The sequence below is a fragment of the Lithobates pipiens genome, unplaced genomic scaffold (genome assembly GCF_037356315.1).
Source record: "Lithobates pipiens isolate NorthernLeopardFrog02 unplaced genomic scaffold, aLitPip1_a1.2 Scaffold_22, whole genome shotgun sequence".
Taxonomy (NCBI): domain Eukaryota; kingdom Metazoa; phylum Chordata; class Amphibia; order Anura; family Ranidae; genus Lithobates; species Lithobates pipiens.
Window position 1 is genome coordinate 140,028,055 of NW_027507784.1, and position 14,079 is coordinate 140,042,133.

Consider the following 14,079-nt stretch of genomic DNA (forward strand, 5'->3'; position numbering starts at 1 on the left):
TGTTTTATACGCCGATAAATATGGTAATTTTTTTTAGAGAAACTTTGCCTGGTATTTAAATAAACTTATTTTAACTATAAAATATTCTGGTATCCTTAATGTCGGTTTTCTCATTCTGAAAACACCTTTTAAGCATTTTTTACATAGCGCTATGTAATTAGCTGACACTTTCTTGATATTGAACTCATTATACAGGCACAGCAGACCTCAAACTGGAAAAAGGATGGTCGGAACTCTGTACTAAGGGTGCTGCCTCATTCCTTTCACCCTAGATACATATGAATTACACAGGTTCTGAGGCTGATAAAGGTGAAAATTAAATTCACTCAGTGCCCTACATTCATGTACTGTAGTTATTTATAGAGCCTGTGTAATGCATATACAGCATGTATGCCTTGCGATAAAGGGATTATGTGGTAGCCCTAACTATCAGTCTAACTGTGAACATTCTGTGAACATTATTACGGTAGACTAGAGTGCACAGATGACCTGACTTATGGGCTACTGACCCTTTAATGTCCGGGCATGTGCAAGTGTGAATCCTGGACTAGGCTGTATTACTATTATTAGCTGCAAGGAGCACGGGTGTCCAATGCCTGACTATACTGACTTAAGGCCTGTTTCCATCTGTGCATTGTAAAATGTGGTATGCTTTTCTGGAAAATGCATTTTTCATTTTTAGCTTTTTTGTTTTTTTCAATGCATTGTGTTAAAAATACCATTCAACACATGATTCAGTGTACATGCTTTTTGCATGTATCTTCCTCCCTGGTCACCTAGGAAAAAAGCACATGTGACTAAAAAAAAAGGCACTTAAAAAATGTGTGGTGCATTTTTGTTTTGATGCAGTTTTGGTGTGCTTCTATAGATCTCATGAAAAGGCGCACTTTTGGTGCATTTTTCAAACAGTACTGAAGATGCATCAAACCAGACTTTTCAAAAAACCGCACACTGTAAAAAAAAGAGTGCACAGATGGGAACAGTTTAAGGGGACTATATTTCATGCACTTTTGCGCACTGGGAAGGTGCGTTTTAGCACAGCAAAAGTGCACAAGTGTGAGCAGGGCCTAATAGAATTGTCTGAATTGCAAAACTAACAGAATGAACTTAAAAAGCTTTTGGTAAGATTGGGACTCATAGCACCCTGATTTAAATGTTTTGTTATTTCTTACATGTCCCACATTGTGCAATTATGAGATTTAAACCAGAAAGATATAAAAGACACAATTAATGCTTCAAGGTAATCATTTATAAACTATTCAATTTATTTTTAAAATGTTACTAGTATAAGTACCTGAATTTGACTTGATATTAGCCTCTTTCCAACCCTCATACAGCAGCACTGAGACTGGTATAAGGAGGAGGGGGGCAAGGTAAAGTACACAGATGACCTTATCAACATTGTTGAGAATAAAGGAGAGGAATACAGACCATGACAAGCGGTTTATTTTGCAAAACAATCACTATACAGCAACAAATACAATTGCAAATTGGTTTGAAAAACATGAACTAACTACCACCAGCCATTCAATAAACACCTCCCTATTACAGGCTTGAAAAGGTCTCAGGGAAATGCACAGGTTTTGCAAATCACACCCCTCACAGCTCAGCACAGAAGTAATGCACTGGTTTTTCTTTTCCATTGCTAAAGTTGAACATTTTTAGCATGACGGTTCACTTTGATAATGCAAATTACCTTGAAAATGTTTAAACATATTTTATGTAGTTATTATATTTGAAGAGTAAATAAAAATTAAGACTTTGATTGTATTTTATTGTGCAGCCATAGTACACCTCTACTCTAATCCAGGCTTTGAATGTGGACACATATACAAGAGCCTGTTGTGATTACCATAAACTGTATGTGGTTGGTTGCTTTGTGTTTCTCAGTTTTCAACATCATCATTGTTTTGTGCAAGCCCTTTACTTAAAAGTTTGCTTGAATTATGTGTGTTATTGTTAAATTCTCCCAGTTATGGTTTTCTGCTGCAGCATAGATCCGTAGTATGTGGTCATAATTTATACAATATCAAATGCATAAAACCCAGCATTTTGCCAGGAACCTAATCAAAAAGGCTTTTGGGTAAATAGAAAAAAGTGCTAACTAGTAATGCCCAGTGCCAGACTGGGACAAAGTATTATTCTGGCATTTAAAGCATTCTGGGTTTATGTTTGTGCATGGCTGAAGCTACATTGTTTTATGTCCACTAAAGCATTAATGTTAGTGTAATAGTGCAAGTGTACAATATTACCCTGGATCAATGCAGGTCACCTGACATATAACAAAAGTGTCAGATTTCTAATCCCGAACTATGAATACCCACTATGATAAAATCTATTGACACCACTGACTTTTTCAAAAAATATTATAAAGAAACCTTCTCCAGACAAAATATTATTACTTAAGTTTTTGCTTAAGACTGGAGAATTATTGATAGCATAGTTACTGCTGGTCATTATCAAAAACAGTATTTAGCTTTTGCTAAAGCACAAATGCTTTAGAATTTTCTAAGACTAGGGGACTGTCAGATACAGAGCTGGCCAGTTCTTTTACATTTCATATTATATACGTGTGGTCATGTATAGGTAACAAATAAAAGCCTGGGCTCAATGTAAAAACGTTTGAAAGGACTATGTGTTGCTTATTTCAACTTTAATCTTTAAGTTTGGGTTTCAAACAGAAATTGATCTGCTCGCAGTAGGAAGTATTGGAATTTCTCAAGTTAGACTCTTTGATATAAAGCTCATCAAAGCCAAATAAATTAGCGTCCATCTAGAGACTTCACCTCTCTTTTACTATTTCAGTTACTAAAAGCCCTTTCCGAGCAATCAACTTTTAAAAATTTCCAAAAAAAAAATTACCTTCTTTTTTAAGTCAAATCTTCTTTCTCTACGTTAGTGTAGAAAATCAGAGAATAAGCAGTGCATGCATGTCTCTCCTATGTGACTGGCAAGCTGTTATTTGAACTGCATTTCCCCACAGCAATATGCAGGTCACTGTTACATAGGCTCCAGAGGAAGACAGAATGGCTTTCCAATGATAGGTGACGGCAGAGGCAGGCATTCAGCAGTAACATTCCTTATTGCCTGCTCACTCCCTATGTCCTATTGTGGAAGCACAGAGTGACAATGCAGCAGTGATTCTAACTGCAGTAGCAATAGTGTTATCAACCCAAAAAATTATGTCAGGGTTCTACAGTTGAACTGGCCAGATCAACAGGTAAACTGTCTTGCAAATGACACTATGCAAAATGAAATGTGCTTCACTTTGCATTGACTGATAAGTAATTTTGACTTTTAGCCTGCTTTAAGAAATGTGATATATTAACAGACACTGTACATGCTGTACTATATTTAGATGGCTTGTGAAACATTAGCTATTTGACTATAGGAAAGCAAATGTAGCGGTCACTAACAAATTAATTAGTGTACAATGAAAGAAAACACCTGCAAAATATCAAGAAAAGTTGACCGCATGCAGGATAATTATAAGACTGGAGCAGTCAGGATGAGCACCTTCTCTGATCACATGGGGAACATATTGCTCTAGAATGTACCCAATCCTATGAAAATGGCACTTCATTTTAAATGCTACACCATTTTTTTTTTTACATTTAAGGATGATACAGAACACTTCCACCAGCACTACACACCTCTGAAGAAAGTTCCATTCTACAAGGTTGCCTAGCCAAGTAGCCATGATGACTTCCTTTGATCAGTGTATTTGATAAAGTGTTCACTGCTGCGTACTAGATAAATTCCACAAATAATATGTGATCTCTATTTAGGAGCAATCATCTTGTTTATATTTAGTATTAGTAAAATGATAAAATATTGCTGCTTTTTTTATCTTGCACTGAGGAATGAACAGATTAGTACAGAGGCCTATAGCTCACCTATAATAACTTAGGAGATGTACTGTCTTTTTTATATTATGGGAATTGTCTTATTAAACATCCCAAAATTGTATTTTTTTTGAAATGCTAAATATGCAACTTGTTTGTTTATTTGCAATTTGTTGCAGGCAAGCTACCTCTAGACCACTCAAGGACTGCAGCTGACTCAAGTCACTGAGCACTGGTACAACTCATCTACACTGTACACACTACTAGAGATTTACACTACTTTTAAAGTAGTCCGGCTGCTGCTCATCTATAAAAGTAATCTACTTATGAAAATTCATGTGAACATCCTGACAGAAATACCAACATAAAATTCCCATTCGTCTATCTTGATATTAAGGCTTATAGCACTGTGCAAATTTGGGAGGGGGTAAAATACATGTTACTGCATATTCACAATTTCAGGATTCCTGTGAAAATGTCTGCTTTCTTTACTACAAATACACTAATCTCATCTAAAGGTACCATGTACTTACCTGCTTCATCTGTGAACAATACTACTAAATGCTTGACTTTGACTTTAAAGTTTCAATACGACTTTATTAGAATCTATAGATGCCATCTTATCTAGTATCTTCAAAAATTAATATTGTGAATATAGAGCTCAAGTAGAACTGGACCTGCTTACAAAAAAAAGCAATTCTGAATTTTTACAACACTATTGCAAGACTAGCTGCTAGGCAAACTGATACCTACCAACATTCCATGTACATTAAATAATACTGGTGGAAGATATGGATTATCATTTTAAATTACATGGCGGCTTCAATCAGAATGAATAATTAAATAGTAGCCAATTACTCTTGGTAACTGTGGTAAAATAGAGTCATATTCCTCCTTGGAAATTATATGATGATATAACATATGTGTTTGAACTTGGGGCTATCAATTCTATAGTTCTCATACCCTCTTATTAAAGCCTCAGTGATGAGAGGGGTTACATTCTGATAGGTCACCACCTATAATATAGGATACAACTAATAGGTTGCACTGAAAAATTGTGACAATTCTAAAGACCTCACAATCCAAAATCAATACATCAGCTGTACTTTTGTTCAACTTTAGCAAGCAGAAATCAAAATCAGGAAATGCCTTCCTACTGAGTCTTTGTAAGTGAAAAAGAAAACAGGAACCTTCATGATTAAAAACCAATGCATACGGCAGCCCTTTCGAAATGAGGAGCAAGAGAAAAGCAAAATCATTGACAAAACAGCTCTCATTTTGGGGCATTCCAGCAAAAAAGGAAATCTAAGACAGCCAATGCTTCTTAAGAGCCCAATGAGGACAACATCATGCTTAACAGCTTTTCTGCAGTTTGTCTTTATTGTCTTAAATATATGTTGTTGTTTTCTTCATTTTTTTTCTAGCTTTACGTATTTTTTACATAGGAAAAAAGAGAAGCTTTCCTAACATTAAATTATGCCTACCTAAAACTGCTTTACCAAATGGTGCAACAGACACAGATACTGTGAGTAAGAAATGGAATCTTCAAGTATATGAAAAGGGTTTTGGGGATATGCATGAAAACATGGCCACAGAGAAATATATATACATCTAGATTAATAATACTGTATCAAACAGGTGGAAAAAAAGGTGTTGGAAATGTCTGCCTATGCACAAAGCTAAAATTTTCTGTTCATGGCCTCAGCTGCTCGAAAAGTCTGCAATGCACCATGTTACAAAGCAAAGCAGGCATTCTAGTAGCTAACAGACCATCAAATATACAGATACTAGTCAAAAAACAAGTGCTTTATTTACTGCTCCCTTACAACAGTGTTCCCCATAATCTTCCTCAAATTGGCTGCTTCTTCTGCCATTTCAATGGCTCGACCAACTGCTCGCTAACAAGATTTTCTTTTAACGTCAAAATTGGTGTTTGCCTTCTCTTAAACACACCTTGCTTGGTCTCTGACACAGCACAAAGCTTCAATGGGTTTATTAGCCTATGGGGACTGGGAATCTGATGGAACAAAGAGCTTAACCACTTGAACTGAACAAGAAGATGAGCAACCGCTCTGACTGGACATGGCTCTTACGCAAACTTTGTTCGGGTGGCTGGCAGGCACATGTTGAAATTACACCGAGTATTTCAGGGCTCCATGCAAGACTAGTTAAGAGCAGTGATAACAACTTGGGTGATGCTTTGAGAATATCATAATGTGTGACATTTGGTCTTCAAATTCCAGTGTACAGTGATGAAGTATGACCAGACCTACCTGTCTACAGTTATCCTAAGATCATCACTTGTTTTCTGTAATATAATGGATACATCTGGTATCTTCATGCGGAAAATCATGTATACAATGAAAGAACCTACAAGTGTATAGGTTTGGCATGAAGTGATATTTGCTTCTTTTGTGTTGAAGGATAAATAATGAATGTGACACCTGCTTTGAGCCCAAATCCTGCCAAGAGCTCATGCGTAAATATTTTTGTTATTAATATTACTTAATATTAACTTCATACACTGCTAAAGGTAGGACACATTCATAAGCCCTGTTTGGCCAGGGCTGCGGTAACATCTTCTGCTAGAGTAGCAAGCTGTGGGGATTCTAGCAGATTGATGCTTCCAGAGGAGGACACATTGCTGAGGCGCCGTGGAGAAGCCACACTGGACCTTCCTGGAGATTGTGTGATAATCTCAGCTCCATGATCTACACGGGCCTTTGCCGCATCACGGAAATTCAGTTTCTGGCTGTCTATCTGCAGAAGGAAAATAGAAGAGCAATATACAGTAAAAGAGATGTTATCTGCACAATTCATAAAGCATGTAGGTCAGCGACGTGAGTTGGAAAATGTGTTTCTATAAGCCTGTGCTCCATATTTTTATTTTGCCTACACAGTTCTAGCAATGGCTCAGGGCTGCTATCCAGGGACAACTGGAACAGTGACTTACTGATTAATGAAAAATAAGTCTCTGAACATCATGCAGTTATAAAACCCAGTATTTTGCCTAGGATGCTTTGAAGAAGAATTCCAGACAAAAACAGTTTTTAGCTAATTTACTTTGTCTGCTTTTTGTTTTTTGGAAACATCACACATAGTCCAATTTAGGTAAGTTCCAGATAAGAGATAACCCACCTTGTGTACAATGCAGCTATAACCAGCACTAAAACCTGCCCCCTACCTCCAGCCAAACAGTAATTACAGTCTTAAAGACTAGGTTTAGCTAAATATAAAAAGATAAATATCAGCACAAGGGACATAACTTACATGATGTGCCCCTTGTGTTTATTCTTCTCCTTTCAGTAGAACTCTTCCTCTGTCCTACCCTTCCCATACCCCTTCACTGTGATTTTACAGTGCCACCAGGGCCATACAGCTAAGGCATCGTCAGGAGCCCTCATCAAGAGAGACTGACTATGCCCGCCCTTTCCTGCCAGATTTGCCATTCATAGAAGCTATACTACAGCTTCTATGAAGGACACAAGATCTCTAAATGGGGAGGAATGAATGATTGATAGCTCCACTTCCCACATTCAGAGATCCTGTGTCATTCATAGAGGTTATAGTATGGCTTCTAGCTATTGCAGATCTGGCAAGAAAGGGCAGGCATGTTCAAGCTTTCTTGATGAAAGGAGCTCCTGATAGTCCCTTAGCTGTATTAACTCCCGCTAAACAGGCAGAGCATGGAGGGGGATGAGGGAAACCAGAGGACGATTTCTACTGAAAGAGAAGAATCAACAAAAGGGACGCATCATATTAACTGTAAGGGATGCCCCTTATGCTGATTTATCTGTTTTTATTGTTAGCTAAACTTAGGTTTTAAAGCAAAACCAAAGCCACTGATTTTAACCGTTTCTCAAAACGGTTGCATTTAAGACATTCTGTGAATAAAAACTGTCACAGTTACTGGGCTGCTAAAGTCAGATCTCAAATGAACTGTCAAGCCATCAAATGACTGGTGTCATAGCTTTTCACATGAGCAGCACCATGGCAACTGCAGATGAAACATAGGTTAAGATGGCAGCTTACTTTTAGGTAAAGGATATAAGTATTTAGTTACACTGACTATGGTGAGCTGATTTGTAAGTGCCCTAAACTCATATTATGTAAGTGTACTGCTGTTTGTATCCCAATTACAGTTCTATTTTAAAGGAAAGGTACACAAGAAGTGTCACTTACATTGCCATAAAACCTCAAGTATAACCTGTTATGACATTCTTATGCAAAGTTGGGTTTACAGTTTATAGTTGCAAAGTACTTAAGGCTACATTTGAGGAAACAGACACATAGAGGTTGATTTACTAAAAATAAATTGACTATTCATTCTATAAGGTAATTTACCTTTAGCTTAGTGAATGAGGTGACTTCTATGATCCAATCATGTGAAGGAGAAAATATTTTTTTTCCTTACTTGTGATTGGTTCTTCTTTGCAAAGTGAATTTTTACCACATCCACTAAGCTAAGAGAAAATTCCCTTTCAAATGGAACAGCCTATTCAACTACAGCAAATCAACACCATAGAATAATTGTTTTAGGCAGTAGCATATGTACTTATTGGTACTGCAAAAACAGGGTAAGGGCAAGCAAGTAGTAAAAAAGAAACAAAATACTTCTTTGCAAACACTATTGAAATGTTTTAAGAGGTATCAGCTTACTAAGATAACTTCTCTTTTCATCATCATTGCATATAACACATGCTATGGGCTCTAACCTAACTGTTGTGTATATAACCTACATCACTTGTCTGATACTACTAATAGAGAATTTTTTTCTGCCAAGTTCACAAAGTGAAATAATTATTCTTGTTCTTATTTTTTATTGTGTATACTTGTGATGCTTCATGGAAGCCTGAATATTAGCCAATATTATTGAGAGCTGAAGTTGGATGCATTACTAATTAGTAATTAGTAAGGTCCATAATAAATGCTGCTAGAATGAATACCTGTCAGACTGTATTGGTTACATCTATCAGCAAGTATACAGAATTATCTTTAATAATCTATACTAGTTCCCTGAGCTTACATATTAAATGTACCAACAACTCCTGGTCTACTGCTTGTATGCTCTAGTTATCCAAAGATTTCTACTTGCCCACTTAACAGGATGCTTCTGGAATGCTTCTAGCATTGTGAAATACCCTAGCATACTTGAGCTGTATCAGTTTTGTTAGGGTACGTGGCTTCATCTTAGACTTTAAACTCCAACTCCTTTCCATCATGATAGTTGTATTTTGTTGTTGTTTATAATTCAAGTGATTTACACAACATACTAAAATACTAACATAATCTGTTCATTTACCTTTATGTTGCCCCCTCCGGGAATATGATGGGCATTATCTAGAGAGCCAATCTTTGCCTGGGCCTTCTCCTTGAAGTCTAGTTTAACACTCTCAATCCTCACGTTTCCACCACCTGCAACAAGAACAATCATGAGACTAGGTGATAAGATACATACACTAAGGACACACTCCTCTTGTTAAAAGCAAATTTTGTTTGTTGAACATTCAATTTTGAAATAAATGTAATTTCCTGAACAAAAAGCACATTCACTGTTAGAAATTTGTTTATTTGAGAAAAATGTTCCCATCCTGCTTCTTTGCATTTTCTATTCACAGCTGTAGAAAACAAACAGTAATATGACCTAACTAACAATTAACAAATCAGACAAATGTTCTTAAATAACATTTTTTGAACAAAATTCTACTAGTATATAGCCAGCTTAAGACCAAATTCAGACTTCAAAATTAAAAAATACAGCATCAGCTAACAGTGCCCACTAATTGAACACATGAACAGTGATTGGGTGTTACTATGCTGCTATAAAGAGATGTCAAATATATTAAATGTATGTTCAAATATAATACAATTATCTATTAAAATTAAAATAAATGTTTAGCAGAACTATACCCCGTTACTTCACCCCTTTACTTTCGGGGGTGCAGACAGGAAGGAGATATGTATCATGTCTGGTGGTCTTCCCCGAAGGTGCAACGTTTTTGGATCAGAATATTCAACCTGATCTACTCAGTGACAGGACAAACTATACCTAGAAAACGGGGTTGTTTACTGACCTGTCAGAGATCTATGATCTCTCACATTTTTCATTCTCCTAGCGGCTAAAATAACTATAGCACGTGCATGGATTTTGCCTGTAATCAACGTTACCTTGGTGAAACACAAGCTGTCTTGGATTATGGTCAATGAAAAATTGGACAGTATAAGACGAGATAAGCAAGCTAGGTTTGAGAAGGTGTGGAATCCCTGGATTGCTTATTTCCATGAATGCTGGGTTATTTGTGATGAGAGACCGGGGTCAGGGGGACCCATCCCACTCTGTTCTACTCTATCTAATTCTTAATTTCTCCTTTTCCCTTTTTCTTTTTTTTCTCCGTTCCCTCGCGTTTTTACACGTGGGTTTGGTTATATCATAATGATGAAGGGAGGGGGGAATATATGGTTTGAAGGATGCTATCAGGGGACAAGGAGGTCTCTCTAGCCAAAATATAACCTTTCTTACTATGTTTGTTAATATGTATTTGATAAGGTCCACTGATCATATTGTATATTGCATCCTTGTTTCAACAATCTTCTGATGAATATCTGAGCATAATGTTCTGTATGATCTTTTGAAAATGTAATAAAAACTGTTGGAACAAAAAAATTTAAATAAATGGCAAGCATACTTTAAAGTCCTGTTTATAAAAGTTGTAAGACATTCTCAGAAGTCCACTGAACAAGAACAAGCTTAACCGCTTGCCAACCGGCTCACACTAATATACGTCTGCAGAATGGCATGGCTGCGCAAAACAACGTATGAGTATGTTGTTCCCTTTAAGAATTGCCAGAGGCGAGCATGCCCCTGGCACTGCGGGGGACCCGATACATGTGGCCGGCGGGCGTGATTGTCGCTGGCCACGCGCGGTCCCCCAGTCAATCATATCCCCATACAGTTAGAAACACTAACTAGGGAACACATTTATCCCCTTTATTACCCACTGGTGTTAACCCTATCCCTACCAGTGACATTTACACAGTAATCAGTGCATTTTTATAGCACATCATCGCCATTACTAGTAAAAAAATAAAAATGCCATAAAAAATCTTTCCCATAGTTTGAAGACGCTATAACTTTTGCGCAAACCAATCAAATCAACCAATCAATATACGCTAATTGTGATTTTTTTTTACCAAAAGTATGTAGAAGAATATATATTGGCCTAAAGTGATGAAAAAATGTGTTTTTTGGGGATATTTATTATAGAAAAAAGTAAAAAATATTGTTTATTTTAAAATTGTTACTCTTTTTTTGTTTATATCGCAAAAAATAAAACCGCAGAGGTGACTCAAAGCTCTATTTGTGGGAAAAAAAGGATGCAAATTTTGTTTGGGTACAGCACAGCACGGCCACACAATTGTCAATTAAATCTATGCTTGTAGACAAGTGCTCTGGTCAGGAAAGGGGTGAAATCTTCCGGGACTGAAGCGGATAAAGCAAGTCAAGTCACAGTAAATTTAAAAACTCCTATATACATTTTTTGAGTCAGGGAAACAGAAAACCTGGGTTCTGTTGTGAATGTAATATCTAGAGTTACCGTTAAAAAGGAATGAACTAGAGAAGATCTCAGTTTAGCACGTAGAAACTTATTATCTTGACTAGCTCAGTGATACCTGTTTTTGGAACTGGTTTCCAGCGGGTTTTTATTAACCACTTGCCGACCGCCGCACGACGATATACGTCGACAGAATGGCACGGGCAGGCATATGGGCGTATATATACGTCCCTGCCTTCCCGCGGGTGGGGGGCCCGATCGGGCCCCCCCCGGTGCCTGCGGCGGTCGGTATTCATTCGGGAGCGATCCGGGATGAGGGGGCGGCCATTCATTCATGGCCACCCCCTCGCGATCGCTCCCGACGAATGGAAACGCTCCGTGACATCACTTCCTCTCCTGTAATGTAAACACAGGCAGAGGAAGTGATGTAATCTCTCCTCCGTGTCGGTATTTTTCGTTCCGGCACCGAGAGAGGATCGGTGAGTTGCACCAACACGACACTACACAGTAGAACATGCCAGGCACACTCACACCCCCCCTTCACCCCCCGATCACCCCCCCAATTACCCCTGCCCCCCCAGTCACAGTGACACCAATTGAATTTTTTTTTTTTTGCATTGGTGTCATTTTTGACTGTAATAACTGTTAGGGCAGTTAGGGTTAGCCCCCTTTAGTTCTAATGTACCCCCCTAACCCCCCCAATAAAGGTTTAACCCCGTGATCACCCCCCGTCGCCAGTGTCACTAAGGCTGGGTTCACATTGCAGCGGTTTATGAGAACGGATGTGATTCGCACCGCACTGCAGTGCAAATCACATCCGATCTCTGTGCGATTCGAGTTCAGCCATACAGATAGTATGGCTGAATTTGCGCCGCACCCGCCGCAAATTCGCACGGGACCCTTTTTTTGGTCCGCAGCAGAATCGGATCGCATGGGTGTTCACACCATGCGATCCGAGGTTTGCAGATCGCACTGCGATATGCGAACTGATCTGGGGGTGTCATTAACATTTCACTGACACTCCCAGCAGTTCGCATAGGGCAGTGTGAACTGCCGCCGGGAGGCATGCCATGCGGGAACCCGCCGCGGATTTGTGGCGTTCCCGCGACGCTCCAGTGTGAACCCAGCCTAATAAGCGATCGTTTTTTTGATCGCTGTATTAGTGTCACAGGTGACGCTAGTTAGGCAGGTAGGTATTTAGGTTCGCCGCAGCTTTTTATAGCGCCAGGGACCCCCATATACTACCGCATAAAGCCCCCTGATTGCCCCCTAGTTAACCCTTTCACCAGTGATCACCATATAACTGTTACAGGTGACGCTGGTTGGTTAGTTATTTTTTTATAGTTTCAGGGCACCCGCCATTTATTACCTAGTCTCACTAGTGTACCCCTAAATTTAGGGGTGTCTACTTTCCAAAATGGGGTCATTTGGGGGGGGGGGTTTGTGCCATCTTGGCATTTTATGGCCTTCAAAACTGTAACGCCCTTAGAAAGCCTGAAGGCGGTGCTTGGTTTTCGGGGCCCCGTACGCGGTTAGGCTGTGTCATTTCACATATGCCCATGGCATGCGTGAGCAATATATCATTTAGTGACAACTTTGTGAAAAAAAAAAAAAAAGTTTGTAATTTTCCCGCAACTTGTGGCAAAGTATAAAATATTCCATGGACTCAACATGCCTCTCAGCAAATAGCTTGGGGTGTCTACTTTCTAAAATGGGGTCATTTGTGGGGGTTTTGTGCCATCTTGGCATTTTATGGCCTTCAAAACTGTAATAGGTAGTGAGAAGTGAAATCAAAAATTTACGCCCTTAGAAAGCCTGAAGGCGGTGCTTGGGTTTCGGGGCCCCGTACGCGGCTAGGCTCCCAAAAAGTCCCACATATGTGGTATCCCCGTACTCAGGAGAAGCATCAGAATTTATTTTGGGGTGTCATTTCACATATGCCCATAGCATGTGTGAGCAATATATAATTTAGTGACAACTTTGTGAAAAAAAAAAAAAGTTTGTAATTTTCCCGCAACTTGTGGCAAAATATTAAATATTCCATGGACTCAACATGCCTCTCAGCAAATAGCTTGGGGTGTCTACTTTCTAAAATGGGGTCATTTGTGGGGGTTTTGTGCCATCTTGGCATTTTATGGCCTTCAAAACTGTAATAGGTAGTGAGAAGTGAAATCAAAAATTTACGCCCTTAGAAAGCCTGAAGGCGGTGCTTGGTTTTCAAGGCCCCGTACGCGGCTAGCCTCACAAAAAGTCCCACATATGTGGTATCCCCGTACTCAGGAGAAGCAGCAGAATTTATTTTGGGGTGTCATTTCACATATGCCCATAGCATGTGTGAGCAATATATCATTTAGTGACAACTTTGTGTAAAAAAAAAAAAAAAGTTTGTAATTTTCCCGCAACTTGTGGCAAAGTATAAAATATTCCATGGACTCAACATGCCTCTCAGCAAATAGCTTGGGGTGTCTACTTTCTAAAATGGGGTCATTTGTGGGGGTTTTGTGCCATCTTGGCATTTTATGGCCTTCAAAACTGTAATAGGTAGTGAGAAGTGAAATCAAAAATTTACGCCCTTAGAAAGCCTGAAGGCGGTGCTTGGTTTTCAGGGCCCCGTACGCGGCTAGCCTCACAAAAAGTCCCACATATGTGGTATCCCCGTACTCAGGAGAAGCAGCAGAATT

The 14,079-nt window shown here is 38.8% G+C and overlaps 1 protein-coding gene across 30 annotated transcripts in view; it reads right to left on the minus strand.

Annotated features, from left to right (window-relative positions):
- Window positions 1-1,424: 1,424 nt before the first annotated feature.
- The window catches only part of MAP2 (microtubule associated protein 2), a 325,226-nt gene continuing 312,571 nt past the window's right edge, over window positions 1,425-14,079 (minus strand). For all 30 annotated transcript variants that reach the window (XM_077448385.1, XM_077448399.1, XM_077448398.1 and 27 more), the window contains 2 exons: window positions 9,148-9,260; window positions 1,425-6,605 (listed from right to left, as the gene is read on the minus strand). In XM_077448385.1, the coding sequence (XP_077304511.1) occupies window positions 6,390-6,605; window positions 9,148-9,260 (329 nt within the window). In that variant the 3' untranslated portion in view covers window positions 1,425-6,389. The remainder of the gene's footprint in view (window positions 6,606-9,147; window positions 9,261-14,079) is intronic.